Genomic DNA, 17,886 nt, shown 5'->3' on the forward strand with positions numbered 1-17,886 from the left:
CAGAGGTAAAACAATATCTTGAAATACTAAACAGCCTTTAGGTCTTCATTGATTGATGCTTCGAAATGTTTGTACCCTTTTTTCCTTTTTTCTTTTTTTTCCTGCTTCCTCCCCAGCATTTAGAAACATCTTCAAAATATTGTACAGTTCAATGGATGATGTGCTGTGTTGGGAGTTTTAGACACCTCCAGATACAGAAGGCAAGAATTATTAGTGCTAGAGTTTGTTCCCTGCAGTAGTTAATACCAGGCCACTGAAAATATGATATATGCAAAACAAGTTTTGAGTAGCAATATGAAGTTCCAAATAAATTACTTTAAATGGTACTGTTTGCCATTATTTTAAAAAAAAATTCAATTTACCTACCACCAAATTAAGCAATGCCATTTTCAAAGTCTTAAAGGACAACTAAGCCAAAGCAGAAATCTCTTTCATTAGGCAGTAGACTGTGTCTTTTTCTACTGTGTTAACATTTGCATTTCCTAAAGAGGAACCAATTCTTCAGGGAGATGTGCAACACATTCCGTGGAAAAAACATGCACTTGCTCTTTTTTCCCCCCCCCAAACATTCTCGGGAAGTAATTTTAAGAAGTGGAAGAATTTGCTTCGAATGTAATCCATAACAAGGGATTAGATGTCCTTAAAGACAGTTGGTTGTTGCTCGGAATGCATAATAATGTTGAATGAAGTAAAGTTTAAAAACCTGTTGCCATGAGCCAAAAATACTGGATGTGAAAGCCAATGATTTAGGGGAGACAGGGGAAGAAGTGATTTGTTCCCCTGATCTGCGTCTTCGACGCCCAGTACCCACACCACTGGTGTAATGCAGCCAGGTACCAATACACTCTGGGCTAGACACACTCAGGGGGCTCTCTTCCTGGAAGTGAGAAAGGGGGCAAAAAACAGCAAAGCATGCAAAGTTAGATTCAACAGAGCCAAATGAACAGGAAAGAAAAAAACCCGCTCTGCTCGCACCCGGACTCTATACACGGCTTCTTTCACAACTATCCTACGGGGACTAGGGACTCCAAAGCTATTGGTTCTGCTCGTGATCACTTGTATCTTTAAACACAACAGTTTCATCACGTTCTGGTAGGCTAATTATTAAAAATAGCTGAGGTCTATAATGGTTTTAAAGCTTAAAAAATTCCTCTACATGTTGAAAGTAACATCTATTATTCTTGACATACTATTTAACAGTTTCCCCCTCTAAGCACATTAACCCTTCCTATTTAATACTTAATAGTTTTCATTTCTAATCTGGGAACTTGACTAAATATTTCTAACACCTTTTATAATTGCCTTGGAGATTTTACAGCTGACTGTCTGGTAGTGGCACCATGGGTCTTGCAACTTAAATTATACTAGTTTTCTAATGCTGGACAGCTCTAAAACTTGAAGGGACATTGTCAGGCTAAGATTCCCCCAAGCCCTACATAACTATTATTACAATGATTAATAACAAACATTTTTGGTAACATAGCATTTGATTTTCAATGCTGACAAGCATTGACTTTACTGTTATAACTCTACTTTTTTGTTTTCATAACTGAATGTGGAATTGCAATGCATCTTCTGTAAAGATTGCGGCCTACAACCCAGATTAAAAGTTACATCTAATACTACCTGACAGTGTCCCTTAAATTAATGGACATAAGTGATAAGAGAATTGCCTATAGGAAAAAAAAATCAAGGCAGCTGCAGTTTAAGTTGCAATAAAATGATACTTCTAAAAACACGTGAAAATACCATTTGGTGTAATTCTTCGAAATATTTGGCTTTGCAGATTTCAGTGTGCCAGATGAGATTTCCAATTTTAGTTTTTAAAGAAAAATTAATAGCAAATCATTTCTTTAAGTAGGCGATTTCCTTCCCAGAAATAAATGCTGAATGCTGCAACACACCCTATTTGAACATGCATTACCAGCACAGCCAAAATTTAGCAATTTATGTCCTTAATATATTTTTAAAGTAACTTTTAAGTAATTTATAAGAATGAAAACAGTTAAAAAGTTGAAAATAATATTAAGTTGTGCGTGCGTGAACTCATAACGAGGAGGGGAGCTTGCATGATCATAGTGAAAGCAGCTTTTGAAAACCCGAAGTACTGATGTTGTGAGCATTGGTTTATGATAAAACTTGTAAATAGAAAATGTAAGACATTCCCATTTACTACCTCTGTTAATTTATGACAGCCATGTGAAGCTATAAAGATATACTTGTAGCAGAAAACCATGCATCTTGTTTCTCTCCACACTGCTAAACCAAGCTGCTCGTAATCCTGCTTCCGCAGTGCTCGCACTGCATACAAGCAGCGCATTCCCAACACAAACACCAAAGGAGAAGCACTGGGTGCAGATCTTAAGTTCTGATGGTTTTAAGCAACTGAAAATGAGGCAATGGGAAGCTGTTAGTCTACTTCTAGCACTCAAGTCACACAGGTGCCACTATGCACCAGCTGAAGCTTTTCCACTCAGCCACACAAGTGGTACCACGACCCCGCTGTGCATCCTCCACTGCTGTGACACTGAAGCCATATCTGAAGCACATCTAGATGTCACAGCCTTCAAAACTGCAGACTAGACTGTTTGGGTACCTAAACACTTTGTGAAATACAAAACCCACCCACTTCAAGAAAGACTGCCAGTTTGTTCTCTTACCTTCAAGGGCTGGACCACCGGAGCCACTTTCACTCCGCGTGAAAGCAAAGGCAGCTGGAAACATTTCTCTCGCCTCCGGCTTCCCCTTTGCCACCCCAACCCTCCAGCATCCCTCTCAGCATGATCACCCTGCAAGGTTTTTGCTTTATTCCCCAAAGCAGCTGCCTTAATAAGGATGAATACAAAGCAATGTGTGTTAGTTTGAAGGAGATGTGCGTTTAGACTGAAAATGTTTCCAAATAGTATTTTTTTTCCTTCTATAGTTTTAAGAGTGGGGTGGAGAGGGAGCAAAGTATTAGCAAAGTATTTTGTGGCAAAATAATCACTCATTTCAAAAAAAGCCATTCAGATAGATCACTGCCATGTGAAATTTCCCACAGAATTAGAGCAATCCTTTTAGGAGGCATAGTATCATTCTGGTTTTGTGTAATCAAAAGCAGAACTGCCTTTTGTTAAAAGCAAGCAGAAAGTTAATTTCTGTAAAAGACATGCTCCGGAACAGAAACACTTACTTCAACAGAACCAATCTTCCTGGATCTTGGAAGAGGTGACTTTCTGTGTATGTGAATTGGGTCTGACACCATTGGCTTGAACATCACTACTGACCGATCTGTTTCATCCCTTTTAGAAGCATGTGCCTCCTCATCACTATCATTTCTATGAGAGGTTTTCTTCGAGCCTTCATTCTACAAGCAATAGATAAATCCTCTTCAATTTAACTACACATTTGGCACCATGTAGACAGAAGTGATCATTAAGTAAACCTTTTGGGCAAGCCAAAAAAAAAAGATTAATCACATAGCATTTAATGACTAGTCATGAAAACATATTTTCCTCCAGGCTTTTTACGCATCTGTGGGTGTTTGCTCCTTACTGGCAGCTGCACACGACAATAAGGTCCTAAGTAACCACACTGCTCAACTACTCCACTTTCTCTTCACATAGCAAAGGAATTCTGGATCCAGAAACCAATCACAGAAGTCTCACCACTCTTTACTATCACTTATTTCTAAGAAAGCAAATAGTAACTACACATACAACTCCAAATATATCAGTCCTTCCTCAACATCTACTATCAAAAATTCCAGACTGTACCACTTCCTAAATACTTCTTGCATTTGCCAGAACATCGCTGATATGGCACTACCTGCTGACACCATTTTTATTACAAGGAGTACTTTGCATTTCTAGCAAGACAGTTGGGCAAAGTCAAATGAAGGTGTAAAGTATGTGTCTATTTCCCCAGCATCCATCCAAATCGGAAGAGCGTGTTAGCATTTCCTTTATTGTCTTAAAGCAAATAAAAACACATTTTTATTTTTCATCTAGCAAAACGTTTTAAAATTTGTTTTACATATATCCACATCTTGAAATACTGACTTTTGTTTTAAAGAAAGACACAATTATTACCTCTCGGGAGGCAGGTCTATATCCATATCCAGCTGGTAAATTTTTATCTTCCTCACAGCCTTTGGCTCCTGGACTAAAGTGCAGCTCTACATGAAAACGTTCCTCTGAAGAAAGTTCCTAAAGAAAATGATAAATATGTTTAACCCTAATATACAGTTTAGAATCACAAATTCCCCAAAATATTTACCCACTTTAAATACCTTGTTTGGATCCTCATAAAGCATGATAACAATCTGTGTCATGTAATTGAGTTCATTGACAACATTCAGGTAATCCATAGCTCGCTTCCACTGTTCATCTTTTGACTCCTAATGAAAGGGGGAAAAAAAAAAGCACTTTGTGAACCACATTTAAATCTAGAAAATTGAAGTCAGTGATTGGCTTTAAAATGACTTATGATCTCTGTGTCCCTCACTCTGCATTTGAATTGATTTTACTTTCGAAGAAGTACAAAGCTCTTTCCAGGTAATGAAAACCATATATATAAACACATCATGGACAACAAGAAAAAAAATATAAAATGATTTTAAAATACTTAAATGCCTAAACATTTATGTAAGTTTTCATAATTTATTTTCTTCCACGTTCTTTTGGTAGTGATAGCATATGTAGACTTGTAGAGAGAAGAAACAGTCCAAATTCTCCTGATAGGAGTGTTTGATTTTGTTAGAAACTAATTCGAAGTAGTGTTTGGTTGAAAAGCTTTCTATTTTTATCTATAGCCATATCTATAGATATGTATGTATACAAATGCACAAACCCATAAACAAATGTGTGTATGTATGGTGGGTTTATTTTGCACCACCAAATTCAGGCTTAACAAGACAGAGGACAAAAACAAACAACTGAAATTATCAAGCTGTGTTTCTAGATATTTCTCTGCTAGTCAAATGAACAGAATAACTTCGGGCTTCCAGAATATAGGGTGAAGAGAAAGCCTCTACCACGCATTCCCAAGCTATTTAAAATGAATATCCACCTTTTTCATGCTCTAAAAGCGGTGCAGTGATTCTGAAACACACTGCATTTAGAAAACTATCTTACAGGAAACTTAAAATTGTCTCAGCCTGAAACCAAAGGTTATTCTGCTATACCACCCTGTGACACCGAAATCTAGGCCTAAACATGATTTTTGGCTCCATAAGTTCACTTACCAAAATCAGAATCAAGTATATTCAAAAGAGTATTCATTCAAAAATTAACTTAGTATTCAAGTACTATCTAAGGCACTGCATTTGTCCTCTCCCTTCAGCTCAGTAGTGAGAGTAGAGGTAAGTGAGAGTAGGTAAGAGGTAAGAGAGAGTAGGTCGTAAGTGATTTGGAGGAGCTTGTCCTTTCCACCGAGCAGTTAAAAATTGCACCATAGATTCTTGAAGCCAGAGTTTAACAGAAGAAAAAGTGTTTAACTTACATCACATAAGGCACCATAGCGAAGGGTGGATAACAAGGAATGAACATGACTCTCGCTGGTGAAATACAGCCGTGTGCGAACGTGCCGCTCAGGGGACATAACGCCCCGCGAGTAGCTAAAAAGTCAACAAAGTCTTATTAGACCATAACATGAGCTCGTTTTAGAAATAGCTTTTAACAAATAAATCATAGTTTTCAAATGACTGATCTGGGAAGACATTTCAAATATGAAAGCCATACAAGACCTCCAGTAAATCTTACAAAAGTTACTTTAACTATTAAAAAAAAATTGAAGACTTACAGGGGGTGAAGCTTATTTACAGTATCATCATCTTGAGTTCTCTGAAGGTCAGAACGAATTTTTCTAACTAGAGGAGTGCAGTAACCTTTGGCAATCTCTAGTTTCTCTGCCTTGGAAATACCATACTCCTGCATAGGAAAAAAATGACTTAGAAATCTTCACCTTTGCGTTCAAGGCCCAGATATTAAAGTCTCCTAATATTTTGTTCTGGCTGCAAAGTGTTTTTAAACATGTTTTTAGTGTTCAAGTGTACTTCTCTTCATGTAAGACAGGGTCTGCCTGTATGCTCTTTGGGTCAACATGAAAAAAATCCGTTCACTTGTGAAGTAGCTCATTCATTAGATAAGCCACAAAAGCGGATGCATCCTGGTATGAAGAAGCTCTTTTCCTGAAGCAAAACATCCAGAGAATGTTCTTACCCTGCACCATGTTCAGGCATTTATAATGAGTTTAATCTCACCTGATTTCAATTCACTACCCCTTTTTTTTTTTTTTTTTAAACTGTCAGCAGAGAGAGGCACAGTATCTATTTTAGCCTGGGGCAAACCATCCCAAAGGAGATCCTAATTCATCTCCCACAGTACTGAAAACCACGGAGTATTTTAAGAGACAGGCATGTGGTAGTAAAATACAATTGAAAACTAAGTATAACGACAAATGCTACAATATTTATGACACTTAACATCTCCTTTTTCAAAAGCCTCATGCTCTATGCTACCCATCAAATGAAAGCAAATTCATCGTTATGATGGATATCCTGGTTACCCTGTCACCAAAAGGTGTTTTCCCTTTTGTATTGTGGGGGTGCTCCAGGTTTTCCTGAATTCCTTCAGGATGTACCCTTATTTTATATTCACTCTTCTCTGAAACTCTATTCAAAAGTAACGTTTGAGGGTCATTGCTCTTCGGCTCTCCCTGCTGCAGGGAGTTTCAGAGATGTGGAGGGGAAGAAGCTCCCTCACTCGCTGCATAAGATCAGGGCTCTGTAACTGCACAGGTACTTGGAGACAGTTTTAGTCTGTTCTGTCCCACAATGTAATTTCACATCCTACAACATTTTAGACTAGTCTGAACCAAACAGCCTGCAGTGTAAGGAAGTTCAACTTGTCTACTTCTGGCTTACTTAAGAAAAGTGAAATTAAACAGTTTGGGGTTATCTGCTAATGTCTGTTTGCAACAGCCTGAAAAAGCTTCTAAAAGCTTTAATTAAGTTAAATAAACTTTCAGAAAACGCAGGTGTTCACACCACCTCCACTTAAATCTATCAAGAATAACTGAGACGAACAAGTTCATTTTAATATGCTGCATTACAGGAAGCATATATGCTCAGAGTTTATTGCTGCTGGAAAAGAAATAATAATTCTGAGCACATTAAATCTGATGAATTATGTATCAAAACTTTTCCGATGCTAAATATTCTGCTTGTTACCAGAAAATAAGAAGTGAAATGTAAGGCTTCTATTACTGCCAAACATAGGAACATTCAAATTAAAAACATGACAGAATAGGCATCTTTCATGTAATTTGATTAAATACTTATTTTAGAAGCAAGTCACTACCCGAAAATGCTTACCTGAGGAATCACAATGTCAGCTAAAGCCTTTGAAAGCCTGTATAATTCCATTGTGTTTTCTAATTTTAAGGAACAATTGTGCTGAACATCATATTTTATACAGTCATAAATATCAGGAATTTTGCTAATGTCGTATCTTCCATTCTTTGTTTTGAAGTCTTTTTCCAGCTTGGCCCACCTGCGCAGCATCAGTTCTAGTGTTTCACTGTGGTACAACTGAATATCTGGACAGACAGACACCTCACGTAAGTATTCAGGATCGTGCAAATAACAAAAGCGCATTTTCAGTTATGTTATTAACCCTTTAAACAATTTAACAGAAGCTCTGCTTTACTTTCATTTGCTTTTCCTATTCCTTCTGCAAACTGGCGAGTCCCAACTTATTACGACAAGAATTTCTGCAGATACTTGAACGCTTCTAGATGCCACGAGAGCCGTTACCTCCAAAATGACTAGGGGTTCTTCCTGCTGCTCTCACATAATTTTGGAAGCACAAAGCTTTTATTCTAGGTTCACACACACAAGATCAGACTGAAAACCATTCCTGATTAAAGTTCTGCTATAAGCCAGTTTAATGAGGAAAGGTTATATTACAATTCTCTCTCAAATGTATGTTGAGAGAAATTAAATATAACTACAAAATATTTAAGTACCTGCAGACTTTGGATCTTCCATTCTTTGCCTGATCTGAGAAGTCAAGCTCTGGATTAAGGAATAGACCTTGTCACACGTCTTTACAGGATTTTTGATAACCTGCATCGATTTTATCAAAGAGATGCTTCCAGATGGAGTAAGCTGAAATTTCAGATAAACACAAAATTACCTAAACAAACTGGTTCATTTTTAAACAACTGAGGAATCAAGATAAAATTAAATATCATTTTCAGAATTTGATTTTAGTAGGTATGCCCTACAGAGTAAGGGCATTTTAAAGGATTAGATTCTTTTTTAAAGTTTCCTAACTATTTTCTCACTGTTCCTAAAAAAATAATACTTACATTTAAAGCCAAGAATAATTTTTTTTTTATTTTGTACAAAGTCAGCATGGACTTTACTTAGATGTGCTAATTTAGCATGTTAATGAGATGTTTCTTTTCACTGTTTACAAAGTATTCTATTGCTATTCAGCAATATATCATTCTTGGAACTAGGAAAAGGCATTGCAACAAGTTAAAAATCGGTACAAATTTTAATAACTAGGCAATATATATTGCATTCCCCATCCCTCATATACTTAAATCTCTTCAACAATTTAAAAAAAAAGTAAAAAGAATTACTAATGTCTTCTCTATTAACAGTTATAATCCTGTCAAAGTTTTAGCTATTCTGATAACTCATATGGCAGGAAGGGACAAAATATTTGAATGAATTTCCTGCAGATTCCTTCGTAGTCCAAATTACTTGCAACCACATAATTTTTCAAAATAGGTCAATGAAATCCCTGCCTACTTCTTCAATACAAATATTTGCTTAGCTATTTATTTGACTTCACAGAAAAAGTCATCCCATTCTAACCTTATCATAATCATCAGCAGTAAAATCCCTGTCCCTCTGGAGAATTTCATGGAGTCTTGCTTTAACACGATGCTGGCAGCTGCTTAAGGAATCACTGTCACTGTCCAAGAGACCATTCATGTTAGCACTCTTCACCATCTGGACAAGAATAGGAGTCAGCTCACCCTCTAAGGCCAGTAGTCCCTGCAAGAAAATAATGTAATTAGCTGAAAGAGATGAAGATGAAATGTAAAAATACCTTCAAAACAGAACACCAACAATTGTAATCAAGGTTATACCTCTTGCCTACATGCTAGATACACAGGGACATGGCAGGTAACTTGTGCAGCTTGCAGGGAAGCGGCCCCCAAAGCACCATCTTTGCGTTTAGGTCTGCTAGAGCGGAGCTCAAGGGTGCTGAGGACAAGCCCCAGCACCAGCTGAAGCGAACCTGGCACATCAGGGGTGCTGCCCAAGCTCCAGGGAAGCCCTGGCTGTCCAGCTCTTGGGCTGCGAGGGTGCCTGGAGCCTCTCCCCAAAGCTGGGAGTAGAGGTAAGTGCTCTGGTGAACTGAGCCACCCAGTGAAGACCTATGGTAAGAGTCAGCAGACTGAAAGACTGGAAAGGACTGATGTCTATTCCTACGGCTGCAAAAGTTCAACTTGTCTGCAGAGAGCTGCTCCCTCAGAGATTCACATGCCAGGCACATTAATTGGAAACCTATCACATTGCGCTACATACTTTTTGGAAAAAAAAGAATTAATTCCTTTGAAGTGGAGCCTTATTGCAGCACAGACTGTAATAAACCATACAACACCCTCAGCCTTCAACAGAAAAACACAACCCTGTGAGTATCAGGGCTCTGGAGCGACGCTGCAGGTTCCTGGGGCACCTTGGCAAAGGCGGCCGCCGTCATCTGCACGCGGCCCTCGTCGGAGGCGTAGATCTTGAGGTCGTGCCGGTAGGTGCTGTGCAGCCGCAGCAGGCCGCAGCCGGGGAACCCCGCGTAGTCGCCTGCAAAGAGACACGCGGCTCACGCGGCCGTCCCGCCCTCCGGCAGCAGCCGCAGCTTAGGCAGCTCAAAGCAACCTTCTCCTCTTATTTTCATTAATTTGTTTTACCTTGTCCACCTGGATACATGCACCTGAAAGCCCTGCCCAGCTCCTCCGCTTGAACCCTGCCTGCCGGGGTCAGCTCTCCTCCCCACTTCAGGACCAGCAGCAGGGACGGCTCGTTTCTTCTGTTGTCTAATTGTGCACAGGGAGAGCAGGTCAGTTGTGAACTACATTAGAAACCTTTTTTTGTTTATAAATAAAAAAATAACGAAACTATGCAGGGCTGTAGGGAAGGATCTCTTCAACATTATAAACTTTTAATAACATTTTACCATTAAGAATACACTGGACTAGAGAGGACAAAACAGGCACTTCAACAGAGAAACCTGCAGTAGTTCAATTAGAGAGAAAATGTAAGTGGAGAGTATTTAGTAAGAAATCTGAGGGGGGGAAAAAAAGAAAAATCAAAAGCCAGAAACTTAAAACAAATGGGATGCTAAATACCTACAGTTACTTCACTCAAAAGCCAGAAAAGCACAAGAATTCATTAAAGATAATGGTATAACAGATAGATAATAGTATAACAGTGTATGTTTTTTTTTTTTTCTCCCATATCTGCCCCAGGCCACTATTTCTGGTCAGTCCATGAAGTTTCTTTTTCCCAACTCTTCTATTACCAAAAAAAAAGCAATGTTAAAGCACAAATTTAATACCTCATTTTAGGCATACAACTCAGCAGTTTAAGAGACTGCTGAACATCTGCCCTCAAAATAAACATTCAAAGCAACATATTCTGCTTCTTAACATCACAAAAGTGATACCATGAATCCCTTCATTATGTAAATAGACATCCTATTAAGACAAAGTACACACTAAAGTAATACTATACCTTCCTCTTCACTGGACGTTTTGGGGCAACCATGAGGAAGATATGTTAGCTGGACTTTGCGATTTATCCCCGAAAAATGCCCATACCTGAAGGAGGAATTGATGGAGGAAGCAGGGAAGAGAGAAATGATTATTTCAGATAAGAATATAGAACTTTGAATACATATTCGAAGTTCCTGTGCTCCTGCAACAGTTGGGGTATAACAAAGAAATGCTGCTCGTTGATTCATGCGTACGGTAGCCCCAATACTGAAGCAAGGCTTGCAACAAACCTTATTCAACAATCTGACTGGGATCTGCCAAGCTTGCTGCAAGATGGACAGTGGAGACACAGCCTGAGTGCCCACAGGCTCCAGCAGGCTTCACTGTGTCACACATTGCAAGAATGACATCCCACGTTTGAGGATTTTGGGTTTAAAAACATACCCGAAAATAAAACTTGAGATCAAATAAAGTGGTCTTTTCATAAAAAGTGTACTAAGACACATGCTAAATTAAGTATTAAGATCAATAAAAAATACAGATAGGAGAAAACATGGAAAGAGGCTGGGTCTCCTTAATCTCAAACATGAGCTCATCCTTTCTCGTACTAATCCTTATGCTTGAATTAATATATCAGTGCATATTATTTGCTAATCATTGCAGTTCCAAGCATTCACTGAAATGACTGGGAAAGGCAAAATAGCAGACATCTGCACAGCTGTGAAGCATTAGATAAAATTAAATACTTACATTTCCAACACAGTCTTTAGCTGTTCAAGTTTTGCTTTACTTTCTTCAATTTCAGAATCGTTGTTTTGCCCAAGTTCCACAAGAAGTTGCCTTGCTATATCAAGGACTTCCTAAATAAACGAAACATAGGATTTCCTTAAAACAAACTATATTCTTGTCATAAAATATGAAGTGGGGAGGAGGGAAATAAAGAAAGACTTGCCTGTAATTGTTTGGGCTTTTTCAATTTTAGTTTTCCAGATTTGTATCCATCACATTTTTCAAAGAGATCAAAAAATCTTTAGGAGAAAGGATATTGATTAAAACAAGCAAAAACAAAACAAAAAAAAGCAAAAACCCCACACCAATAAGTCATACCTAATAAGTATTTTAGATTTTTACTTAAAGAAGTGACTTTTATAATTAAAGTGGCCCGAAATTAACATCCGTGCATTATAGAAAAAGCATGCTAAAATCTGAGCTTCAAGAGCTCAGGTCAGCCTTTACCCATTCAGATCTTCCCTCCCACATGACGAAGTCAGAGGAATTGTGATTTGCAAAGCAAAGTCAAAAGACAACTCCCGCCTCCACAAAACACCCTACGCATCAAATGTCCATATTTTTGAGCATACAGTGAGGTCTAGCTAGTCTTAGTTTTCAAAAAACATCCTTAACAGAAATGGAGAGTATCAATTACAAATATACAGTTCTACACATTTACAACACGCACTGCTGAATGCAAAAGTCTAGTCCCAGAGCGAAGAATAATTATGTTTTACTGAAATTGCACACAATTCCAAACCTCTAGGTAAGGCACTTTATATTCTCTAAGCTAAAGACGGCAGGTATAAAAAACACCATATAATCATATTGCAGAAGACAAAAAGATGGTGCAAAATGTAACAGTTTGTGCAAGCACATCAGCAAGATAAAAGGAGAAAGTCAAATGGTGAAACAGAAATATGCTCTGCTATAATATTTTCAGTAAGGATTAAGTATTTTAAGCAAAGGCATTTTCACCAGGTTTAAACAGGAGCATACAGAAGTCACAACATGGGATGAAAGAAGTCAAATTACTTTTATTGTCTTTTTAGAGGTGCACATTTGTTATTTACCTAGAATAAAGCTGGTTAGAGTTAAAAGAAAAAAAAAGAAAAAAAAAAGACAGCAACAACCAAATAAACAAATACAAACTCATATTCAAGCAACTTCTGCTCACCTCATTGCATTATTTTCACATGCTGACGAAATGAGCTTGGTTCAAGAGCTACGAAACTACCAAAATTTAACTCACCGTTGATGTTTGACTTCCATTTTCATTTTTTGTTTTGGTGTTCGGTCCCCATGACGTATTACAGCTATAACACATCTAAGCTCCATCCTGAAATGTTACGAGTTTTTCTTTAGTTCAATGTTTTACCTTAATTTTTATTAAAAACACCATGAATCAAGACAGTTGACACAATTATATTTGACATAACTACAGCAGTGACGGAAGGATATGCAAGAATATAAGGTTAACTGAAAATGATGGAAGGTATAAAAAAATACTGATTTTAAGACTCGGGTAACTACAGAATATCTATTTGAAGTAGTTTTTAAAACAATTTTGAGGTTTATTTAATGAGAGAGCATGTTTATTAGAAGCGCTTATTAAGTTGGTGCTGAGCAATGATTAGCAGTGAAGGAAGCTATGCGTAGAAGATGCTACACTTGAAAATCTGCTGTTCTATACTCAGCTGGACTAAGGGTCAGAAACTCTGATTGCTGGCATAGCAATTGTGATTCCTTCCTTGTTTTCACCACACAAAACAAGTGGTCATAGACGAAAGTGGGCACACCTTTTGAAGAGAGAAAAAAATTCACACACGAGTTATATTAGGGCTTGACATCATTCAGGTAGAGCTACTATTCTCTTACATTGTTCCAGAAGTGGTTGGCACAATAGGGATGTCTTCAGCTTCCAAAGGAATCGACCATGGAATCTGAAACTGGGGAGCAAGTTCTCTCATTATGATATTTCTAAAAGAAGAGAGGGGTGGAAAAAACAAAACAAGCTGTTTAAAGCATGTTGAAGAGTCGCTTACACAATACATCCAAACTCCAAACAGAGGTATATGTATACTTTTAACCAGTTTGGTTTTAGAATACTAGTGGCATTAAGTCTCTAGATATGTATTTTCTTTTAATTGTACGCAATACACTGGCTAAGATAGTATTTTTAAGCTACTGTAACCCTTAATTATATTTGCCATAGAAACGACAGAACCATAACTTGCTCAGGATTCATAGGAAACCTAAGTCTATGCACTGCAATTCCTATATAGACACCTAGGACCAGATTTGGTCTGGTTAACATAAATATTCAGATACCCGACGCCATTATCTAACTGACAGTCCCTGAAAACCAGCAAGCCGTTCTAGCCAAAGACTAATTAGTACTTTTATTTCTGGGAAGTTTATATAATAAAAAGTGGAATAACACATAAAGACTCTGGCCAGAACAAAATGGTTACATTACACCCATATACAGAAGATTCAAAACATTTTTACTGTCCTACTGCCTTTCGTCAAATACAAACAAATACTGAATTTGAGATTAACGTTTAGCTTTAAAGTTGTGCATTTTAAATTAACTCAATTGTTTCAGAAAGAATTTGGGAATAATGGGAAAGTCGAATATAAACTTGCAAAGTAGCACATAAGAGTATCACACAACACAGTGAACAGGTAAAATGCCTGAATGAAGTCAGCAAACTTACCCAAGTATCTTAGCACAATCATCATAGTATTTCATGGAGTTCTTCACAAAACTGAAGCCATTCACATCACAGACATAGGACTGGCCATTAGCACGCAATAAATCAAAGCCGCAAACTGTTTGCTGTTTCAGAAAAATAGTTTTAAGTCATGTCAGGCAGGCACACTTTTGAGTATTAAAAATATTAATTATATATATATACACACACACATCTTATGCAACCATTTTTATATTTATTCATTTTACACTCCCAGTTTCTCCTTAAGCTTTCCCTATACCTGTAGCAATATCAACACTGCAGGTAAAGTTCACAAAACTAATTCTCAAGACCCTCAGTGCAGGCAATGAGACACTGCTTTCGAGGGTGACAAGCAGGAACAGACAAAGCACCAATAAAATGATTTTGTCCACATTGTAATTTAATTGGATATTTGAAATAAATAACATATTAAATAAGAGTATACTGAACTACACAGACATGGAAAATATCAAAAAAAGACCACTAATCATGTCAATACTAAAATAATAATAATCAGGCCCAGCATGAACACAAGTTAACAAGAGTTATATAAACTTGACTACTGCAGCTGTGTTTCCGTAACTCAGAAAACATGAGCACAGCGTGTGCGTGTGATGCATAAAACACACGGTCTGTGGACTGGCAAAGCACAACAATAACAGGAAGCTCACACAATAAAAGCATCCCGTCCAGAACTTTCTAAGGCAAAGGCGGACTTCTTCCAGACTAAACAAAATGCGGATGCAGACTCTTCTCCCTCCTGGGAAGTTTGCAGCAGGGTAACTACTGGTTCTGTACATGTAAACATTCAGGCAGTTTCACATGGTAAACAATTAATTAGCACTAAATGTTTGATCAGATAGCAAAGTATCAGCTTACCTTGAAGGCAAGGCATACTTTCCATGCAATTAACTTCTCTCTGGCATTCAGGATGACTGGATATCTCACTTCTTTTCCTTCACTGTCTCGTTCCACTTTGCCGTCCAGAGCTGGAGACTTTCGGGCTTCAGCATGAGCATAGTCTGGACCTACTGTGTACACCTTTATTAAAAAATAGCAACTCTTGATTCAGTGTAATTAAGCTGCATTACATATATGCAAGCACCTTAAATTTATCTCAACTGTGGCAGTCAATGCAAAACATGCAAATTTGTAAATTTTGATTAAAAAGTCTCTAACTAACCAGGCAATAGCCAAGTACTGCCAAGTATCTCATCTCTTCTCCAACAGGACCAAAGAAGGCTCTTATAGGAGATCTCATGCAACCTCAGCACCTCTTTGCTTCTTATCAGATGGAATAAGGGACTAGCTTAAGGCACTCAAACCTTTAAGTTGACAATATCCCTTCCTCGGGCTGCATTTGACTATGTATGGTTGAATATAAGGTAATACTGACTCACTTGAAAGTCTAATGAGACTAGACTTGGCTTCTCTCAAGTGGTTTTATCTTTGTCAGTGAATTTAAGGGAGCAATTGTAGGTAGTCACACTTCTTCAAACGATTCTCAAAGGCAAAGTCCTCCAGCCCTCCACGTGGAAGAGGTGGGTGGCAAGTGTCTCATACCACTACTGCAAGGCACGGCCTGCCGTACCAGCAACTGCCTGCAAGACCTGACTCTGTTTCCCACTAGATTTGATGAACGCCAAGGAGAGATTAGAATAGTTTAAAATACGGATGACAGGAACACCTGCAAGCAGGTCAGCTCAAGTAAGAGGGCAAGCTGCCTGATATGAAGTTGACATTAGTCCTTTTACTTGAACAGAATCTGTTTTTTCAGGATGCTGAGGTCCACAGCTGCTGTTCAGTAACTGCACAATCACACTGTTGACAAAGCCGTCCTCACCCACCCAAGTCATCTGCAACTCTTCAGATCGTTAGGAAGTTTTATCTTTGGAAGTAGATAATAAAGTTTTTCCACAGGCTTCTGTAACCTCACGCTAACCGACTGCTAAATGTTCTGCATCCTGTTGCACTATTCAAAGAGTACAGCTTATAAAAGGACAGCAATTTGCAGACCACAGAATTGGTCTGAAAAGATAAAATCAGCTTCGCCCTCACGCAGCTCCAGCTAGGAGAAGGTGACTGCTAAATGTCAAGCCTCCCTGACCTTCACTCTTGGCCTAAACATGGTCTCCCATGCCCATGGGCAAACAACTGTTTGTCAGGTTTTGTGAGGGACCTGCAATTGACTTCTGATACAAACATAAACAAAGCAATAGATAACTGGTCGGAATCCCCTTCTGTTGTTATTACTGTATTTTACTGTTCTGTTATGATGCCCCTAACCTTGTATCTGTCCAAGTAAATGAGAAAAAGACAGAAAACAGACAGGTATGTTTAGCACACTTTTTTGACTTCATATAATTTTAGTAAGTAACTAGTGCTTATTAAAGAGAAGATAATATTTGGTAAAAATATATAAAAACATATTTCAGGTACAGGTTTGTTGGCTATTTTCAGAAAAAAAGTATCAAGGTAGCATCTGTTTGCATAGGAAACTGTGTGGTGGTGATAAAAAAAACATACCAAAACAAAAAAACAACAAAACCCACAATGTGCCAGGTATCAAGCATCCAGTGCTTAATTGCAAAGAAATAAGCAAGGATACTCTGAATTATAGGTACTATGTTTTGCTAGAGTTAGAGCATTCTCTGCTTACAAACTGTACCAAACCTTGATTAAAATGAACCCTTGACACATAAATATACTTTCATCTTTAAAAGCTGACAAACTCTTAGAGCACTTGATTGTTCTAAATATAAATCAGAATGCATAGTTGTCATACCTTCACATCAGTGCCATCTGTAGGCATGAATTCCTCATAAATATAGGAGCCTGTTTTTCTCACACTGCTTTCAGGGGAATAAACACTGCTTCGGCTGCCAATCTGAAACAAATATTTTTCTATTAATAAACTCACAGGCTACTGTCTGAGAGACTTTTAAAACTCCCTAGAGTACCCCACCAGGGCTGATAAAACAGATTTCCTGTTCTAGGTGAACCAAAGTTTTTTGATGGTTCTTGGAAGATTTTTATGATATTTATCTTGGATAATCTTGGATTATTTTGGAAGATCTATGATATTCTAAAAAGGAGAGCACAGGAAGTAGTTGGTAATTACTAAAAAGAATAGGGGCCTTAATTCATTATGCAAGTTTTCCTGAAACTTGCTTTTCTGATCTGCACAGACTTAACGTGACGAGAGCAAAGATGGATCTGCAGTTTTTGGGTGGTTTTTGTTTTTTGTTTTTTTGGGTTTTTTTTCAGGATGAGGAGGGCAGAGGGGGTAGAAAGAAAAGGAACTGCAACTTTCCTATTGAAACCACTTTTGTGCTCTCATGCCAGGAAACTGACTCCACCCCTTCCCCAAGAGTTAATGTGACCAATTTTCCACTTAGCATGACAGAATTTCCGTACTTTTAGTACACTATTCTCCTCACCTTTCGAAAGAGCCTCTGGCTTCCACCCCCAGCAGATGTTGGGTAATAAATGTAAACATTGTGGTCCTCAGCACTGACTGGCTTTTCTACAAAAGGTTTTTGGAAAATCTCCCCATTCACCTCCACATGATCTTCTCCTTCAATCAAACTGCATTCTGAAGAAA

General features: G+C 38.0%; 1 protein-coding gene across 8 annotated transcripts in view; it reads right to left on the bottom strand.

Moving 5' to 3' along the window:
• Nucleotides 1-17,886, bottom strand: part of PPIP5K2 (diphosphoinositol pentakisphosphate kinase 2) — a 34,914-nt gene that overhangs the window by 11,734 nt on the left and 5,294 nt on the right. For 5 of the 8 annotated variants that reach the window (XM_088522000.1, XM_088521997.1, XM_088521995.1 and 2 more), the window contains 20 exons: nucleotides 17,723-17,877; nucleotides 17,068-17,169; nucleotides 15,162-15,323; nucleotides 14,265-14,386; nucleotides 13,423-13,524; nucleotides 12,797-12,883; nucleotides 11,722-11,801; nucleotides 11,524-11,629; nucleotides 10,793-10,878; nucleotides 9,970-10,095; nucleotides 9,741-9,862; nucleotides 8,870-9,052; nucleotides 8,008-8,149; nucleotides 7,355-7,578; nucleotides 5,782-5,909; nucleotides 5,482-5,596; nucleotides 4,271-4,378; nucleotides 4,071-4,187; nucleotides 3,173-3,346; nucleotides 704-877 (listed from right to left, as the gene is read on the bottom strand). In XM_088522000.1, the coding sequence (XP_088378126.1) occupies nucleotides 704-877; nucleotides 3,173-3,346; nucleotides 4,071-4,187; nucleotides 4,271-4,378; nucleotides 5,482-5,596; nucleotides 5,782-5,909; nucleotides 7,355-7,578; nucleotides 8,008-8,149; nucleotides 8,870-9,052; nucleotides 9,741-9,862; nucleotides 9,970-10,095; nucleotides 10,793-10,878; nucleotides 11,524-11,629; nucleotides 11,722-11,801; nucleotides 12,797-12,883; nucleotides 13,423-13,524; nucleotides 14,265-14,386; nucleotides 15,162-15,323; nucleotides 17,068-17,169; nucleotides 17,723-17,877 (2,615 nt within the window). The remainder of the gene's footprint in view (nucleotides 1-703; nucleotides 878-3,172; nucleotides 3,347-4,070; nucleotides 4,188-4,270; nucleotides 4,379-5,481; nucleotides 5,597-5,781; nucleotides 5,910-7,354; nucleotides 7,579-8,007; nucleotides 8,150-8,869; nucleotides 9,053-9,740; nucleotides 9,863-9,969; nucleotides 10,096-10,792; nucleotides 10,879-11,523; nucleotides 11,630-11,721; nucleotides 11,802-12,796; nucleotides 12,884-13,422; nucleotides 13,525-14,264; nucleotides 14,387-15,161; nucleotides 15,324-17,067; nucleotides 17,170-17,722; nucleotides 17,878-17,886) is intronic. The other 3 variants (XM_088521999.1, XM_088521998.1, XM_088521996.1) reach the window with 1 other exon arrangement.

Source organism: Tinamus guttatus, unplaced genomic scaffold, assembly GCF_059628265.1.
Source record: "Tinamus guttatus ecotype Peru unplaced genomic scaffold, ASM5962826v1 Tinamus_guttatus_pri_ptg000142l, whole genome shotgun sequence".
Taxonomy (NCBI): domain Eukaryota; kingdom Metazoa; phylum Chordata; class Aves; order Tinamiformes; family Tinamidae; genus Tinamus; species Tinamus guttatus.